The sequence below is a fragment of the Nannospalax galili genome, unplaced genomic scaffold, assembly GCF_000622305.1.
Source record: "Nannospalax galili isolate Female #2095 unplaced genomic scaffold, S.galili_v1.0 scaffold768, whole genome shotgun sequence".
Lineage (NCBI taxonomy): Eukaryota > Metazoa > Chordata > Mammalia > Rodentia > Spalacidae > Nannospalax > Nannospalax galili.
The window spans coordinates 2,112,845-2,131,605 of NW_008360317.1; the positions used below are offsets into that span (position 1 = coordinate 2,112,845).

Sequence of the window (18,761 nt, forward strand, 5' to 3'; positions counted from 1 at the left end):
CTGTAGTGTCTGATCTTAGTAAAATCCAGTTTTATAAAGAATACCACCAAATGCTTATCTCTCATGGAAAAAAAAAACAACATACCACCTGTCAAGACAACATGTAATAATGTAATATCAACAAGGGTAGGTATTCCTGTGATTACTGGTTTATCTTGCTTGATATGATACCAACTTATCTATAAAACAACTCCAGTGTAGCGGGAAGAATTCCCTGTCTGAAAATCAGCAAGACTCATGGTAGGAGGGCATTGAAGGAGAATATCTAATTAGCCCTTTCCTTGGAAGTCAGTAGCATGTTGTGGTGTAAAAGTTCAAAGCAAAACGAGTTCAAAACTCCTTCTGCAGATGTGCAGAGTGGATCTCAGAGATTACAAAAACAAATCTTCAGGTGTTACCAGAATGGGTTGCTTTGGGATCTATTAAGAAATTTTAAAAACTATCAAGTCAAAGAATTTACAAGACACTCTGAAGAGCAGAACCAAGAGCCGCCTTTGTAGAAATAGTGTTCATCCTTCGGAAAGGTCATTTCATTCATTTCAAGGTCTACTACAAATTAAAAGGATGTGTGATCAGATTTGTCACGTTGCTCATAAAAAGAACGTTTTCCTCCTCCCTCCTTTCTGGAACCCCTGCAGCGTAGTGCATTTCACAGTCAACTTCTGCTTCCTGAAGAGGACAACAGTTCATGACTCATATTTATTTTTTGCAAATATCTATCAAAAAATCTATGTGAAGACTCTCAAAGAGCCAGCAAGCAAAAATCCTCAAGGATCTGGGGTTTAGAGAGCACCTCAAAACATTCATGAAAAATGTGTCCATAATGTGCTCTCTAAGTATATTCATAAATTAATATTAGCAGCATTTGATAGAAGCAGTGCTTTTTAAAGGACTGGCTCAGTCTAGGGTCCCCCTGCCCTATGTCCCATACCATTCCTCCATTGTCACCATGTGAAATTAGGTGAGGTAAATGAATCACTGTCAGGTGTTATGGAAATTAAGCGATTGTTACTTCAAAAACACGTGACATTTTAAAATTGGCACAGACAAAAATATTCCTAAAGCTGACTTCCAATTTTCTGTGCAGTGCACCCTGGTGTGGCTATAGCTTCATGCTTTCCCTGCAGAGAGTGCTGTAGAAATTATGGTGACTGACAGTTTCTTTATCACCGCAAAAGAGAACAAATTCAGACACTCTTCACCTTATTAATACTTTACAGTCACCTACATCTGTTCCAAAACCTTTGCCAGATGGGACAAAAAGTTTGATTGTGACTCCAGATGTGTGAAATTTGGCTTCACAACACTGAGAGGTATAAATAGCTAACAGCTGATAAACGTGCATAATTATTTCCAAACAAATGGACAGGAAAATGTTCACACTATTTGTAACTTCTCCTGCCTTTCTTGGAGTAGTAAAAAATAAGAGAGAGAGAAATAATAAAAGAAAAAAATAGAAAAGCAATGAAGGCCAGTAAAGACTTGCGCGTGTGAAAAAAGCTGCATTCAGTGCACACTGTGTATTCTTCTGGACAGAACCTTCCCAGAGCTTCAGAGCCCAGGAAACCATTGTTGTCGATGATTTTCCTGTAGTGTTTCATAGACGGTTTGGGTTCAAACTGATTCGCAGCATAACGATAAAGACCAAACTTTGGAGCTGAGCGATCGTTAAATGAATAAGCAAAGTATCCACAAAGATTGATACCATCCAGTATATAGGCTAGAAAAACAAAATGACAGTAGAGGATTTATTGAAATATTTTGTACACAACACAGCCTTGGTACATCAGGAAAAAATACCACTAAATAAAACTTCACACTCCTTAGATTTAATTGGAAAATGTTTCTTTTACGCAAAAACAGACAGGTATCAAGACAAATATAGAGCTATACTACACAGTGAGTTTTGCACAACCAAACCTACTATGACATACTTGGTTTAATCTTATGTACCTCAAGCAGTTAAAACAGCTGTGAGTGCAGCTGTTTTAATTGCTATCTCACAATAGCCAAGATATGTAATTACCCCAAATGTCAATCAACAGATAAATGGATAAAGAAAATGTGGTACACACACACACACACACACACACACACACACACACACACACTGGAATAATGTTCAGGTGCAGCAGTGGAATAAATGGAATAAAGAAGAATGGAATAATGTCATTTTCAAGAAAATGGATGCAACTGGAGAACATTGTGTTAAGTGAAATAAACCAGACCTGGGTGAGTATTGTACATTTCTTCTCTCTCTCTCTCTCTCTCTCTCTCTCTCTCTGAGAGAGAGAGAGAGAGAGGATATGAGGGTTAAGGAAGAGGTCTAAATGGAGGCAAGGGAGAACGAGAGGGTAACACAGAGGTAAAGCAGAGCCCATTTTCTACCATATGCAGAATATACATAATACATGTAGAGAGACACATAACGTGACAAGAATGCATAGGATGGACACTCTTCAGGAAGGAAGGATCAGTAAGAGAGGGAGAGGAGAGACTAGGGAGGACAGAGGGAAGGATGAATAAGAGCAAAGTGTAAGGACACATATTACAAAAAGTCTCACAAGGAAATCCATTATTTTGTATGCTAACAAAAACAATTAATTTAAAAAATAATAGGAAAGAGAGGATAAAAAAGAAAAGAGATGAGTGTGGGATCCTCTGAGATGAAACACAAAAGACCATGCTTTGACAAATCCAGGCAGGTGCTAGGGATTCTGGGCTTCCAGTTTTCCCTAAACTGTTCTATCCATAGGGAGAATGCTGTCTTCTGGACTATGTGAGTGTGGACAGTGTTTCTCTACCAGGCATCATCTGCTCTGCCACAGCACTCCAGGGGCCCCTTACCTTTCAGAGCCTCGTTCACATAATTCTGTATATAATACACCCTCAGCATGTCTTGCTCTGCGTGTAGATCGTCATCAACGCCATTGGCCATTATGTACATGGGAAGGTTTCCATACTTGGACTTCAGCCAGTTCAGCACTTTGCGCAGCCCCCATGGCACCACTGCCACCTGACTGGGAGAGTTCAGCCAAGTGATGTCCGTCATTTCCTGCACTTCTAGGTAATCGTTGTATTTTATTGGATCTTCCTTTTCCCAGTCTACAAGGATGGTGGTGTAGTGGCTTACAGCCAGAAAGTCAAAGGAACCTTGGATTAGCTTTTTCTCATCTTCAGTGAAATAAGGCAGAAGAAAATTGTTTCTTTGGTTCAGCCAGTCTCTCATCACTCGTGGATAATCTCCAGAGCCGAATATGGGCTCTGCCAGCCAGCCAATGTCAAATTCCAAAACCCTCTCGGCTACTTCTTTGTCCTGTTGAGAGAAAGGGCAGGCCGGTTCAATCCAATCTGCCTGCAAGGCGATGGATATTTTGCCTTTCTGAGCGTTCCTAAACGTCTCATCATACAGGCGCCAAGCCAACGCATGTGCCTTCAGCAGGTGATGCCCGGCACGGTACGTCATGTTCCTGGTGTTCGGCTCTTTCATCGTGATCCAGAACTTGACCCTGTGGCCTAGCTCTTTAAAGCACAGGCCTGCGTAGTCTGCAAAGGCCAGGGCGGTGTGCGGGTTCTCCCAAGCGCCCTGCTTAGCCAGAGCAAGGGGCAGGCCTTGGTGCGGAGCTGCTGGTTGCCACAGGGCCACCACGGGCGTTATGTTGGCGTGCACCAGTTCACTGATCATGCAGCGGTAGAAGTGCAGGATCGTGTGGTTCACTCGGGACTGGTTACCCAGAGGCAAGATCAGGGCCCAGTCCAGGGAGAAGTGAAAGTGGGTAACGTGCATTTCCCGTAGTAAGGCTACCTGCGGCCTGATGGCGGAGAAATCAACACAGTAGGATTTCCTCTTCTTGGCCACAGCTCCTTCCACTTTAATAAGTCTCTTACTGTGATGAACATCCCACAGGTAGACATTTGGGTCGGTAAACTGAGAGAGAGTAGTGTCCACCTACAAAAAACGGAGAAACTGTTGGCTTATCTGGGCAGTCTCGAAAGTTCCAGCAATAATTTCAATAAAGCTAGCAAACAAGAGGTTCACAATTAGCTGCACACTTAAACCTTCCAGGTGCATATTTAAACCGCTGTTCACAAGGTACAAACTTCTTCAGAAATAAAACATCCCACCTTAAAAAGGCACATTTGTATCACACATAGTTCTCTTAACCAGTGAGCCATCTTACAGTCCCTGAAGCTGCTGTTTAGCAAATAAAAACAAACCTGTTTAAAGAGAGAGAGAGAATGCTTAAAAGATGAGTGATTTAAAGTCAGAAAATGAAGTGATATTTGCCATTTAATTGTGTTTGTTAAAATTATGCTCTGTATGGAGGCTTGCTCTGGGTACTAAGTATGCATAACCGTTAACTTTTGTTGCTTGAGGGCCAATGAAAGAATTTAGCTAATGCAGTCTGATGATAAGACGTCTGAGCAAAAAAATGTACAAATAAGCAATATTTTCTGGGGCTGGAGAGCTAGGTTAGCAGTTAAAAGCGCTGGCTGCTCTTCCAGAGGACCCAGGTTTGGTTTCCAATACCCACACAATGCAGCTAACAGCCATTCCTAACTCCAGTTCCAGGGTATCCAACACCCTCTTCCAGTACATTTACATATATGGAGGCCAAACATTCAAATGCATAAAATAAATAATAAATAAATATTGTGATCCACCCACAGAGGTAATTTTTAAATGTAGTTTTAAGATTTTAGCTTTTAAATTTTTTCCTGTAACGATACTGACAATAATTGTCTCAGTCATAAGATATGTAAACCTCTAAAATGAAAAGTCTCTAGGAGAAGCAGGCCAAATGTAAGAGCAAAATCATAAAATCTTGCTGCTTTCATGAAAAGGAACAATCCACTGAAACTGACAACCTAAGCCAGCTTTCTCCCTGAAACAATCCTGTTACAACAGGTGCCTTCATCGGACAACTCCCATAAAAGCAAGGGTCACATAAACCCTCATTTTGGAACTCTAGCACCGGTTTAGTTGAAGTTTATGGGCCTGTTGTAAATGTGCTGCTTTTCAGAGGGGTGAGTGCTGTGTTTATAAAGAAAAGAAATAAAAAGCAGCCTGTCAGAGGGAAATTGCTTTCCTGGAGAACTGTCCCTTGCAGCTCACCCACGCGTGCATTTCCCCTGATGCTGTGGGAATGCTGTCAGAAGTTTTTCCCACTGCCATACGCCTACAAATCATGCTTTCTCAGCTTGCAAGAGAAAATATGTATTTGCATGCTCTTTTGAAGTTAAAGCGTTCAAAGCTTGAAGCAAATTTGGGGGTTATTTTTATTTCTCTCTGAGTTGACTAAATTTATAACTTCTCTGCCAGAATCATTCCAAAATAACAGCTTTTATTCAATCTAAAAATAAATATAAAAGTACAAGGAAAGATTTCTGGGGAAGGGGAGATCAGTTCTTAAAACTACAGGGCATTTAGAAATGAGTATGTAGGCAAAATGCCATCTAATTTCCACTAATTTATTGACTTAGTTTTTACTAAAAAGTAATATTGGATCTTTGAGAAGAAATGGGTAGAAAGCATGTACTTAGTATATTATGGAAGAAATGTTCTCCTCACAGGGACCAATAGCAAAGAATCTGTATGTCTTCAGTATGTATGTAGCACAGTCTCTACTTCTATTAATTGTGGGCATTAGTGGTTATGGGAATACAAACTCAAACTGGGAAATTGGTCCAAGTAAACCGACAAGCCATAGGAATGAGCCCATCATCAAACTTCTGACAGGCTGTGTGTGGTGAGGAAGGTTTTTTTTGTTTTGTTTTGTTTTGTTTTGTTTTGTTTTGTCTTTTTGAGACGGGGTCTCCCTGTAGCCCCAGCTGTCCTGGATTCACTATGGAGACCAGGCTGGCCTCGAACTCACAGAGATCCGTCTGCCTCTGCTTCCCAAGTGTTGGGATTAAAGGCGTGCACCGCCACAGCCAATGGGAGATATTTTTAAAGTTACTTGGGTGAAATGTATGCCTCAAGTATTAAGAGTTTGGAACATGGCCGGCCGTGGTGGCACACGCCTTCAGGCAGATCTCTGTGAGTTCAAGCCCAGCCTGGTCTACGTAGTGAGCTCCAGGCCAGCTGGGGCTACAGAGAGACCCTGTCCCCCCCCCCCCAAAAAAAAACCCAAACAAACAACAACAAGAAAAAGAGTTTGGAACACTAGCCAGAGGGAAACAATGAACTTCAGTGATTTAAAAATCGCTTAAAACTTGAATATATAGCATTGTAAAAGTGCCAAGTGCTGTTTGTCTATGAGAAGACACTCACACCTGAGAGAACAAAGACTGCACTTTGACTGTGGGCTTGGGAAAGCCACTGGCAACATAATACAAAGCTTTGAAACACACAGGGAGGAGAGCGGAAACAGCAGCTGCAGTCTGTTCTCACTAAAGAGCTTCCAGAGCGTTCACAACCACAGTGGCTTCGAGAATGACTTACTTTTGTGTTTGTCAGGTTCACAGGAACAGACTGAGGAGCTTGAACAGGTGGAGAGGTAGGTACCCTGAGCTACGATCTCAAATGCCAATACAATCTGAGAGAGGAGCTCTGGGGCCCCTGCATGGCTGACCTCAGAGCATATTCTGAAACAGCTATAGGGGCTGGGGATGTAATTCTGTGATAGCCTAGCAGATGCAAGGCCCTGGGTTCCAGCTCTAACACTACAAAATAAGTGACAAAAGCAATTGCTTTGAGGGTATATATAAAAAAGGAATTCTCTCCAAACTTATTAATACTCTCCTGGCCTATTGATACTCTAATTCTACTTGTGGTCTGAGCTGCTCTTCTCTCTCAAGAAAATAGAATGGACTCTAAGCACTTACTACCTACTAGCTCCCGAAGCAAAGACATAGCCCTGGCCTGGGGAACAAGGCAAGAAGAAAGTCTTGGCTTTCCCACACAGCAATGTCTCCCTGAGGTCCCGCAGGCTACCCACAGATGCTGTTATGAATCCTCTCTCAACACAAATGATTGAACTTAGAGCTACTTGCCAGACTCGGGCTGCTATGAGAGAGCAGAACGTGCAGGAGCCCTTCAGTAACAGGGACAAGGCCTGCAGCAACAGGGTGAAAGGTAAAGAGAACAAGGACCAGGAACCATCTATTCTACCCCCAGTCCCATCCAAAGTAAGAGGGAGAGGCTGTAGGGGGCATCTTCCCTCTTTCTCCCTTTCTCCTTCTCTTACTCCTTCCTCAACATCCCTGTTTCTGCCATCTCAGCGCCCACTTAAGCCTCACTGTAGATCCCACATTGAAGAGAGGAATTCAGATAAGGAAGTTCCAAACAGCACCGGACTGAGGGAGAAGGAAGGAGATGGAGCAGGAAGGAAAATCCCACACTGAGCAAGGTGAGGCTGACCCAAGTCTACGGCACCCAGACATCCTTACAGTCTATCATTATGACAAGCCTGAGAGAATCGAGTTAAAGGACATAGGTTAATTTTGGCTGATGGCTTTGGAAGTTCTGATCCATAATCAATTGACTTCATTATTTTGGGGCCTGTGGTGAGGTCCGCCATCCTAATGGGGCCACAGGGTAGAGCAAGGTTCTCATGTCATGGTTACATGGGAAAAAGAAGGAGAGGACTGGAATCCCACTACTCCCTTCTAGGACATGCCCCATGACCTAATACGGTCTCTTAAACGTAGGGAGATAAAATCCAATTCTGAGGGATAACTACATAGTTTATACTCAATAAACATTGACTGATCATTTTGAAGCATCCCATATGACTTTAATAGCTATAGCTAAAAGGACATTACTATCAATAAGTCATTGGAGCTAGGGTTTGCCTTCTTGAGGTATGTCTGCAAGCCTGGAGTGGGGCAGTTTCACCTGGGGAGGGAATGCTTAAAGTTTCAGCCCCAGTCTCAGCAGCTCCACTAAGAGCGCTGATTCTCCGGACTTCCATGTTGAGACTTATTTATGGAAAATTTGACTTCTTTAAAAGGGATTATAACCACAATACTAAAGGAGAGTGCCTTATCTCTTTACTGTCCTAGCAGATCTTAAATGCTCATTTTTTTAAATTTCTTTCCCTTTAGACCTAATGTAAAGTACAAGGTGATGACTGGAAGATTTGGGGGAGAGAAGAGTGAAGCATTCCAAGAGTGTGCTCATCAGGGAATCTTGCTTGGCTCAAAGACTGACAACTGGGCCATGGCAACAGCCAGGTAAGGAAACCCTATTTACTAGTGAGAGGGCTTGCTGACACTGACGAATGGTTTTGTCAGCTGACTTACTTGAACGTAGTTGTCAACAACTCCCCAAGCAAAGTCACAGGGAAATGTCCCTTCTAGGGGCTGGTTTTCGGGTAAAGGAGGGAAGCCATTGTTCTCTATCAGCTTTTGGTAGAACAAGGCTGAAGACTTCGGTAACAGCTTCTTGTCGTGACTCAGAAAGTCGACATAGAAGAGTCCACGTCGGATGCTGTAGCCCCTGTGCCACTCGAAACCATCCATGAGGGACCATGCGGTGTACCCAATGACGTCGACCCCATCCAGCCTGATGGCTGCAGAGGGAAGAGAGGACAAGAGCAACATCATCCTGCGCTGGGCCTTGGGATCGAGAGCATATGAGGGGTTTTTCCACTTCAAGAAACAAGTCAAGTATAATGCCTCTTCTTTGGTAAACCTTTTTTATTTTCTTGTTCACAAAGGCTCTCATCAAATATAGACAACTTCATAAATAAATATATTTATAGATAGGCTTACTTCCAAAATATAGGAGAGTTTCTCATTCCCAATAGTGCTCTTTGGGGGCCAGGAGGATGCCTTAGTCTGCTTCTTAATCTAGGCACTTAGCATTGTGACTTGTGCAACATATAGTAATATCTTTCTTTTCTAATGTTGCAGGTAGAACCAAGGACCTTGGGATGCTAAGCAAGCATTTTACACCTGAACTATTTCCCCGGCCCTTTGAATAGCCTTTAAAATCTCAATCTACTATTTTCAGATAACATGAATATTCCTTTTGGTTTTTAAAAATATTTTATTCATTATTTTTATTTTATGTGTATGAGCATATTGCTTGCATGTAGGTCGGTGCACCCTTGTCGTACAATGCCCATGGAGGTCAGAAGAGGGCATTGGATCCCCTACAACTGGAGGTACGAATGGTTGTTAGCCACCATGTGGGTGCTGGGAATTGAACCCAGGTCCTCTGTAAGAGCAACCAGTGCTCTTAACTACCGAGCCATCTCTCTAGCCCTTTCCTTTTGTTTTAAAAAGCATTTTATTGAAGGAGGGAGGTGGTGGTGGGTGGGTATGATCAATATACATTCTATAAATGTACAGACATTTTAAAAAATAAAAAAAATATTTAAAAAGTTAAAAACATTTCATTCATCTGAAGCAAAAGAACTCAAAAACATGTACAGCAAGCTAGTGGTCCTGAGAATGATATTATGTGTGATATAATCTAAAAATGTAGATTAGGAACTGTGAGTCAAGGAATTTTAAATGTTAGTCCAGTTTCTCATTGATAAAAAGAACTTTGAAAAATAACTTGTTTCTCAAGGCCCCAAATGAGAAAGGTGTGACACAAATACATTCTTACTACTGCCAAAATTAATTTATACATTATGATGAGAAACAATAAATTCACATAGTATATTGCAGGCAGTCTTAAAGGTTTATTTTTTGGTTTGGGGTTTTGTTTTTAGTGGATTTTGACAAGAAATTAGAATTTTACTTGAAAACCTACCTTTTAAGGTTTCCATGATGAACTTTTTGAGGTAATACATGTATTTGGCATCATCTCTTTGGGTGGTCCCTGAGACAAACCAACCATTTTCCACGATAAATATTTGAGGGTGGTTATACTCCAGATCAATCCAAGATAGGAGCTGCCTCAGGCTGGGAGACTCTGACTGGCGGAACTTCATTTGAGGGTCCAATAGTTGAAAACTCAAGGTTGGTCCAAAGGAAAGAGCAAAAAAGTCAGCTGTCCCTTTGATGAACTTTTTCTCAGGTTCAGTGAAATCAGGCAGAAGAGATGAAAGATTGTTTTTCATGCTCTCAGGATAGTCACCATCAATAAATATGGGTTTGGCAAACCAACCGAGTACAAAGTCAAGAGATTTTTGGCATTCTCTGATGTTATGGTCAGTCATTCTTCGAGGATTGATCCAGTGGGAGCTTAAGGCGATAGACACCTGGCCTCCTTGAATAGGACGGAAAGAGGTATTGTAGAGATGCCAGATTTGGGCGTGAGCCTACAGAGAGAAAAAACATGGTGAATTTCTAATTGTAAGGCAGCATGCAACACGTACTGGATTACCCAGCCCCACTTACATCTGATTTCCATCAAACATAAATTAATGTGCCCACAGTACAAAAATCAGCTAGAACCAACAAGATATTTCAAGGAAGTTCACCATGCAGAAAGCTGCTACAAGATCAGAGGTATTTACAGCATGTTGCAGCAGCCAGCGGGAAAGTGTAAATTTGTTGCGTTGAGTGGATAGCTATGATTCATATTTGGAAAAGTTAATAAAGCAAGAATTTGTTATAATAGCTTACTAGTTAATTGACTTTGGATTATGCACTTTTTAATTAATGGGTTTCATGAGACCATAGCAGGAATCTCTAAATAGGATTATATGTTTTATCCTAAGAGACTGGGAGTTTCCAAATTGACTCAAGGTTTTGGAGTCATTCATCTCTCGTTGCCAAAATTCTAACACGTGCCCTCACAGTCTTTGTTCTTCCTTATGACTCAACATAATAGACTGAAAGATGAACCCTAATCGACAATCTTGGCTCACCCTCTAGAACTCTGAGACGATGCTGGCTCTCTGAAGACCCCAAGTGCAAGAGACAAGCCAAGAGTAAGATACAACTAAGCACAGCTGCAAGAAGATGGGCTGGCAAAGCTCAGCGAAGAGCTGCCTTGCAGTAAAAAGGATTTCACTGCTTCACACGGCCAACTTTGAACTCCCATAAAACTTTACTGACTATTCTTCTCTCTCTGACTTCTGTTATCTTTCCATGTTTCTTTTTTCACTTACAAATATTGTAATGGGATTATTCCCTCTTTACCTTTGAACTCCTTGATTTATTCTACTTATTTTCCTACAAATACAATAGCTATTAATCAGTCTGATTTCTCCAACATAGACACTGAAAACTGGTCTCATTTGCTGTTTGACTCTGCATATTCTCCAGAATGATCATGCCAATGTTCATCTCACTGCCAGACTGAGAAGATCTTTTGTTTGGTATGCCAAATATTCTTTTGAATTTTCCCAAATATTCTTCTCCTGGTTCATTTTGGGGCAGTCACCCAGGAATGGCCTTGAGAATCGCCATTCTCATGACTTCAGCTGAACATTCAATGCAGTAAGGTTGTTTATTTATAAGAGTTGTCTCTTATTTTTAGTTTCTTTAACAATATGCTTCATTTCAATAAGTGTGTTTTTTCATGATCTGAAGTAGCTATCTATAAACTAAGAAGGAAAGGAAACTAAAATGTGGATCAAAGCAACAACGGTTTTTGTCTGCACGACACGAGAGCAGGAGACAATGATACCTCGCAGTTGCTGGCTTGGCTCTGTGAGAGCTCTCCTCTACCTTCCTCATCATCACCACACTTCCCCTTCCCTCCTAGTTGATAGGACACCTCATGATATCATTTGACAGGTAAACAGAAAAACCAAGGAGTACACTATGGTACTTGGAAACCTAACTATAGGACTTAAGGCAGGATGTTCTCACTTGGCCCAGTTTGAGAACTCTGGACAGTCATATCCTGAATCTAACAGGCATCCATCATCCAACAGGAGCTGAACAGGGAGAGTAAGAAGTCAGGCAGAAGTGTTGGCAACTCCAGAACTTACTAGCATAGGTCAATCTTCAGGTAGCTGAAATCGTGCATTAGAACTGTTCATGCTCATGGACCACTCCTCTAACCTTGAGGACGTTGATGTGGCTCAGTTGAGATTTGGAGAGGAAATGCTTTAGCAGTGATGCGAGGCAGTGGTAAAACCCAGGGCTTGGATTGCAACTCCTCTCTCTACTATTACCTCTGTGAGCTTCAGTTACTTATCTGCACAAATGTGGGTAACATCTATCGTCTCCTAAGGACATTGTGAAGACTGAATGATAAGATCCAAATGAAAGCGTCTGTTAAGTAACTGGTCATTTTAAAGGATAAACTGCAGCACGGGAAAGCATCTTAGGTGCTATTTGTCTTAATTACTCATCCCACTCCAAACCCCCCTTGCTCCTGTTACTTAACTGTTACTCTGTTACTCTCTACAAGGTAGTCCTCATGCCTGGCATCCTCTTCAGCAACCCCACCCCCATCACACTGAGCTAATTTTAGATGTGCTTCTCCTCAGTCATTTACTGCTATCCTTCCCCAGACTGAGCTCCTTGGGAGTATCCGCACCCCCTTTCTGGAACACAGAGGCTCCTATCATCTGTGTAATAGAGGTGGACTCTGGTCCATCACCTCTTCATGAGGCAGGTGGTCCATTTGAAAAATGAAATACAGTACTGAGGCAGGTTGTAGCAAAGGTCATCACTTAGGTTTTTGCAATAACCAAGGATGGTCAATAGGAGGTAGAGATATGTAATCTTACTTTGCTTTTTAATTATTCCCGGTATATTAATCTTATAAGATTGTTATTTATTAAGATGTATTTTATTCTTAATTATGTGTAGATTTGTGTCTGTGTGTGGTTATATGTGCATGTGTGAGTGCAGGTGCCCCTGGGTCCAGAAGTTGGTGTTAGATTCCCCTGGAGCTAGAGTTACAGGTGATTGTGAGCCACCTGATGAGGGTACTGAGAACCCAACTCAGTTCCTCTGATGGCCAGTACATGCTTGTAACTGCTGAGCCATCTCTCCAGCCATGCTTGCTGTCTTAAGGTTGAGATTTAATAAAGCTATTGACAAAGACTCAGAGGAAATCATTACCTATATGAGCAGAAATGTTTATCTAAATACTATTTCTCAGAGCAAAACATTGAAATGCCAATGTTTAAAGACTTATAACCTTAAAAACATATAGAAATGTTTTAGTACATATAACTAAACAAATATTCTTGCCAAGGTATTATAAATCATCCAAACACATATTAACATATAAAAAATGTTTTGAAAACACTGACCAAAACTCAGGCTCCCAAACAGTGAGTTCAATAGCTCTCTCTTTTTTTAAGTAAAAATGTTTTGGAATATTTATTTATTTTTTTAAATTTTTTAATAGCACATACATTGAGTGCACTTTAATACAGAAACAAATTAAAGGACACAGTTTTTAGAGTTGTTCCTACAAAGTGGAATACACATATTTTTTTTCAGAAAAACAAGTAATTCATGTTCTCATTTGTATATCTTAGCCCTTAATCCTCATGTGAGTATATATCCTGATGTAACCATAGGAGCCAAGAAAATGTATTGGAACCATGGCGATAAAGGGGAAAATGGAGCTGGAGATAGGAGAGTGTAGTAGAATGGTGCTATAAAGGGGAAATGGGGAAAAGTGATACTTTAACTAGGAAAGGAATAGGGAGGTTTACACAGAGGGAAAAAGAAGAGCGATAAACAATGAGTATGTGGTGGGAAAAATCACGGGAAAGGTATTGGTTGAAAGCCTTCTGAAGAATACACATATTATATACATACATACATATATGTAGTTGTTATAGTCATATGAGTACATGTGTATAGCTGAAGGCTATATATCAAAAAAACAGTGACAGAGAGGGGAATCCAACTTTCTGGTTAGTGATCAGAGTAGTCTGAGAGACTCCTGAAAAACTCTGGATATTGCCATAGCCCTTAATTGCCTCCCAGAATTTGAAGATAACACACTGTAGAAGTCATAGCTCCTACAGAAAGACCAACATTTGTCATATCCCTAAACCAACATAATTTTTTTTTGCAGTTTTCAAATGTTCATATGAGTCCATTGGGATTTCTTGACAAGGGCTTCCAAAAGCATCCCTCTATTTGGGTCCTCCTCATTTTTCTTTTGTCTGCCAAGGCTGGACTCGAGTGATGGAGTCAGGATTTGCTTTCAAGCATTTTGATAGCACCATGTGGAGGCAGGGTAGGCACTCTCAGGCAGTCACCTGCGTTCTCAGCCCCTACGCCAGAGGGAGGCCAGAACCAGCACTCTCTGGCAGTCTGCTGAGCTCACAGCCACTACTCGGATGGAGGTCGGAACCCACCCTCTCAGGCTGTTGGCTAGGATCTCAGCCTTCTCTCTCTCTCTTTTTTTTTTTTAAACTAAAGGAAACTATACACATTATGCTTTCAAAAGTTTTACAACTTTTTGATTGGTGAGACTTGGTGGTCTGCTAAGTTAATACATTTTATTAGTCACAAGAATGTTAATTCAGAAACAAAGGTAGGCAAGGTGTGACTATTTATGGGGTTAAGGAGGTCCCCAGATAATTGGTGAATAGGCTATAAAAATATAATGTTACTGTTACCACACTGGAACATAGAATTCGGGGTAATCTAAATCTGTGTTCCCGGGCATGGTCACTCATATTTGGCTCCAGAATAAACTATCTTTTATCCCCTTTTAAAAAATTTATGACTTTTTTTTGTTTGTTTTGTTTTGTTCTGTTTTTTTTTTGTTTGTTTGTTTGTTTGTTTTTTGTCTTTTTGAGACTGGGTCTCCCTGTAGCCCCAGCTAGCCTAGAATTCACTATGTAGGCCAGGGTGGCCTCCAATTCACAGAGATCCATTGTCTCTGCCTTGAAAGTGCTAGGGTTGAAGGCGTGCGCCACCACACCTGGCACAAAAGATTCATAACTTGCTAACAGAAGTTTTGTGGCAGGATTGTGGCTGGTATAATTCTCTACATTTTTCATTTTTTAACCATATATGTTTCTTTAGACATTAAAAAAATAAAGGTCAAAAAGTGAAAAATAGTTCATTCACAACATATGGATGGCATGCACTGCTTCATAGCGGATGCAATCCTTGATCTAACTGACCTCTACCTACCTACCTATTCTCGAACTCTCCCTGTAGTCTCTGCCTCAATTCCAAGTCCCAGTCAAATGCTACTTTAGTTTTCCGATTCCTTAGGCTCCAACATTTGACAGGTGTAGCTCTCTAAAGTGCATTGCATTCATTCCTTGTCCTTAGGGACTCCCACCACCACTTGAAAGTTCAGCTCAGAAACTGCAACTTTGCAAAGTTGTCCCTGACATCTCCCCTCTCCCCAGTCTTCACTAAACATGCATGCTGTGTGTTTCCACAGCTGCTTTCTATCAAACACTATAGCCACATATCATAGCATTCATTCATGTTTCAAGACTGTAGGTGTTTCAAAGTCATATATTTGCACTTTTATCTCTATCCTCAGGTAATGCAAAGCATCTTGGACAAAGTCAATAATAACAGATGTGGAAAAATGCAGGCTGGCAGTAAGATCTAGGTCAAGGTAAACATTTTTTCTAGACCAAAGCAGGAAAACTGTCATGAGATAACCTAGTTCTGTTTTATTTATAAAACCATGAATGACAGAGAATCTTCACATCTACCAAAGCAGGAAAACTGTCATGAGATAACCTAGCTCTGTTTTATTTATAAAACTATGAATGACAGAGAATCTTCACATCTATACCATTAAATAATAAATCAGAAGGAATGTGACATGGTAACCTCTGAGACCAATACCTTGTTGTCTTACTATATGTTAAGAATCAAATTCAAGATATAAATTACTTTGATATAAAATACCCTCCTCATTCCGTTCCTAGTCTCAATTTAGACTTTGAAGTATAGCATCTAAAAAATAGAGAATGCTAACAATATTTATTCCTGTCAATGATAGTACTCCAAAATTTCAGATGTCTGAATTTTAAAGCACATATAGATGTGTCCTCTTAGACTAAATCATAAATTCCTTATCTCTAATTTGTATCCGTCAGGGCACAATAATCTGTGCAAATAAGGTATTTAAACATGGCGACTGAAGAGAAATTGGGTGGTGAGATTCATGTCTACTCTTGCTTTCTGCCTTGGGTCTTGTTTCAGAAATGGGTGAAGAAAATGAAACTCAAGAAACACATTGAAGAATCACCGAATGGAGAAGGCAGAGCTCAGAGGTGGTGGATGCTGAAGAAGGTCAGCAGCTCAGGGACAAGAGAGCCGCACACACAAAGGCCAGGAAGCCTGCCTGGATCGTTCCAGATGATCCTTGGTTGTTCACGCTCAGGACAAGATTCTGTGAGGCTTAGCAGAGAGGTAACACGGGGTTAGCTGATGACTCCCCAAGGCTGTGCACTGCTGAGAAGTACCGCAATTCAGATCAGTCAGAGGAGACAAATGTGGCTGAGTACGCCAGGTTCATTGAACTGAATCTCAGAACAGGCATACCTGAGGGGTACTGGCAAAGCAGAAACAGACTAGCTCTAACAAAGATGAAATGCAAGGCAGGGAGGGTCAGTCAAACCCTCTGATAATCTCACTTCCTTAACAGAACAAAATACACCTTCTAAAGGAACACAATATTAGCAATGTAATATCATTTATAGTATTCAGATATAATTTTTAAAATTCTTAGACATATAGAAAGGCAGGAAAAGGATATCTTTAATTAAGAAAACAAAGATTCAAAGCAAACAGAAATCAACGTGTCCCAGATATTATAGCAGAGGACTTTAAAATAGCTGTTATAAATATATTCAAGGACTTTGAGGAAAAGACAGACATAATATGAAAAAGAGAAAAACAGAAGCTGAAAACAACTAAAAATTTTAGAAGTAAAACATAAAGAAAATAAAATAAGATTTTTGAAGAGGAATATGAATTCTAAATATACCACATGATAAGGGTAAATAACATAACACCTAATATCCCATTAAAAGGTATATGTAAAATATTGGTAGATCAAGAAAAATAAATGAATAAAAAAGAACCGATTCATCCAAAGCGATATAAAAAGAAGTAGAAAAACAGATGAAATAAACAGAAAACAACAAGACAGTAAACCCTATTATATCAATAATACTTAACTAAATATGGACTAAGTGCTTCAAGTAAGAGACAGATGCTGTCAAACTATATTATGAAAAAGTTGAGTTTCTTGCTAAGAAGGACTGGGGCCATGGCTCTACTGGTAAAAGAGCTTGCAGCAGAAGCCTGAGGACCTGATTTCAAATCCCCAATACCCATGTTAAAAGTTGGGCATGGCCGTTCTGTAACCCCAGCGTTGTCAGGGGCAGAGTCAAGAGAATAAGTAGGGTTTGGGGGCCACTGTCCTAGCTCCAGGTTCAGTGAGAAACACTGTCAAAGTGAATAAGCAAGGGAGTGATAGAATAGGACACCCAACATCCTCCCTTGGCCTCTGTGGGCACACAGATGTACCTGCACACATGTGCATATATCACACTCACATGCATATACATATCAGTTTTAAAAAGTAATTCAAAGTAAAAGTGAGCTTTACTGACATCTGTGTGTAAGAATTAAACTGTCAACATAAAGCCTCAGATAATTTGAAAGAAAAGAATGAAATGAGATGTGTCATCCGAATGGCAAGAAGAAAAGGGCTGGCAGGGCTATCATAATAAAAGAATACACCTCAACCAACCAAGAACTGGTACCAGAGCTAACATGGGTGTTTCATAATAATATGAGGATTGAGTCACTACGAAGACAAAATTCTAAGTGCAATGATATCTAAACTTTATGTAAAGCAAACACTTAGAAAAAATTTTAAAAATAGGTAAATCAACAATTATCTTTGGCAATTTCAAGTCTCTTTTCAGTAACTAATTGAAGTAGTAAAAGTTAGCAAGCAAATAGATTGTTGAAGCAAGAAAATCAATCTTCTGAAGTATTATGTCAATACTACATTGAGCAATATTTTCAACTGTGCACAAAATATTCATGAACATAAGTTATATACTGACCCATAGCTTTCAAAATAAATCAATACAATAAAATATTACACAGAATGTACTATGACATAGTGGGGTTTAACCAGAAATTAGTAACATATTTAGAAAATCCACCAATGTTTAGGTTGAATTTCATACACATTTCTAAATAATCTATAGGAAGAACTCCAAAGAAGTCTTGAAAAATGTTTCTAAACAGATGACAATAAAAACATATCAAGTCAACAATTGTAAGATTTAGCTAACATAGGACTTAAAGAGAAATTCATAGCCTTAAACATCAATATTAGAAAAGGAGGTAAATCTAAAAATCAGAATCAATGGCCCAAATTTCCACTTTCAAACACCAGAAAGCAGAGGAGCAAATTATGAATAGAACAAGTAGAAACATGGAAATAGTGTACATAAAAACTAAAATCAATGAAACAGAAAATTAACAAAGGTAGAAGCTGTCTGAGAAAATTCACAATCTGTTATGTTCCCACTACAATTTAAGAAGAAAAACTACAAAACACTGGTAAAAACAGAAATAAAAATAGAACTAGCGTAAGACCTGGCGATCTCATGCCTGGGCATCTGCCCAGAGAACTCCGTACTTTACCATAGAGATATTTGCACCCCCATGTTTATTGCTGCTCTATTCACTGTATCAAGGAAATAGAACTAACTTAGTTGTCCATCAATAGCCAAATGGATACTGAAAACCTGGTACATATATAAAATGGAATATTATTCAGCTCTAAAGAAAAATGAAATAAAAAAACTCACAGGAAAATGGATAGACCTAGAATTTATAATAACAAGCAAGATTACCCAGCCACACAAAGAAAAAACTGCATGTTCTCCCTCATACATGGGTCATAGCCTATAATATGTACATGG

At 40.0% G+C, this 18,761-nt stretch overlaps 1 protein-coding gene across 1 annotated transcript in view; it reads right to left on the reverse strand.

Annotated features, from left to right (window-relative positions):
• Positions 1-13: 13 nt before the first annotated feature.
• Kl (klotho) overlaps positions 14-18,761 on the reverse strand; it is a 71,209-nt gene continuing 52,461 nt past the window's right edge. Inside the window, exons 2-5 of the mRNA XM_008825015.2 lie at positions 9,710-10,220; positions 8,248-8,516; positions 2,848-3,949; positions 14-1,720 (exon numbers count right to left, since the gene is read on the reverse strand). Coding sequence (XP_008823237.1) covers positions 1,383-1,720; positions 2,848-3,949; positions 8,248-8,516; positions 9,710-10,220 — 2,220 coding nt within the window. The 3' untranslated portion in view covers positions 14-1,382. The remainder of the gene's footprint in view (positions 1,721-2,847; positions 3,950-8,247; positions 8,517-9,709; positions 10,221-18,761) is intronic.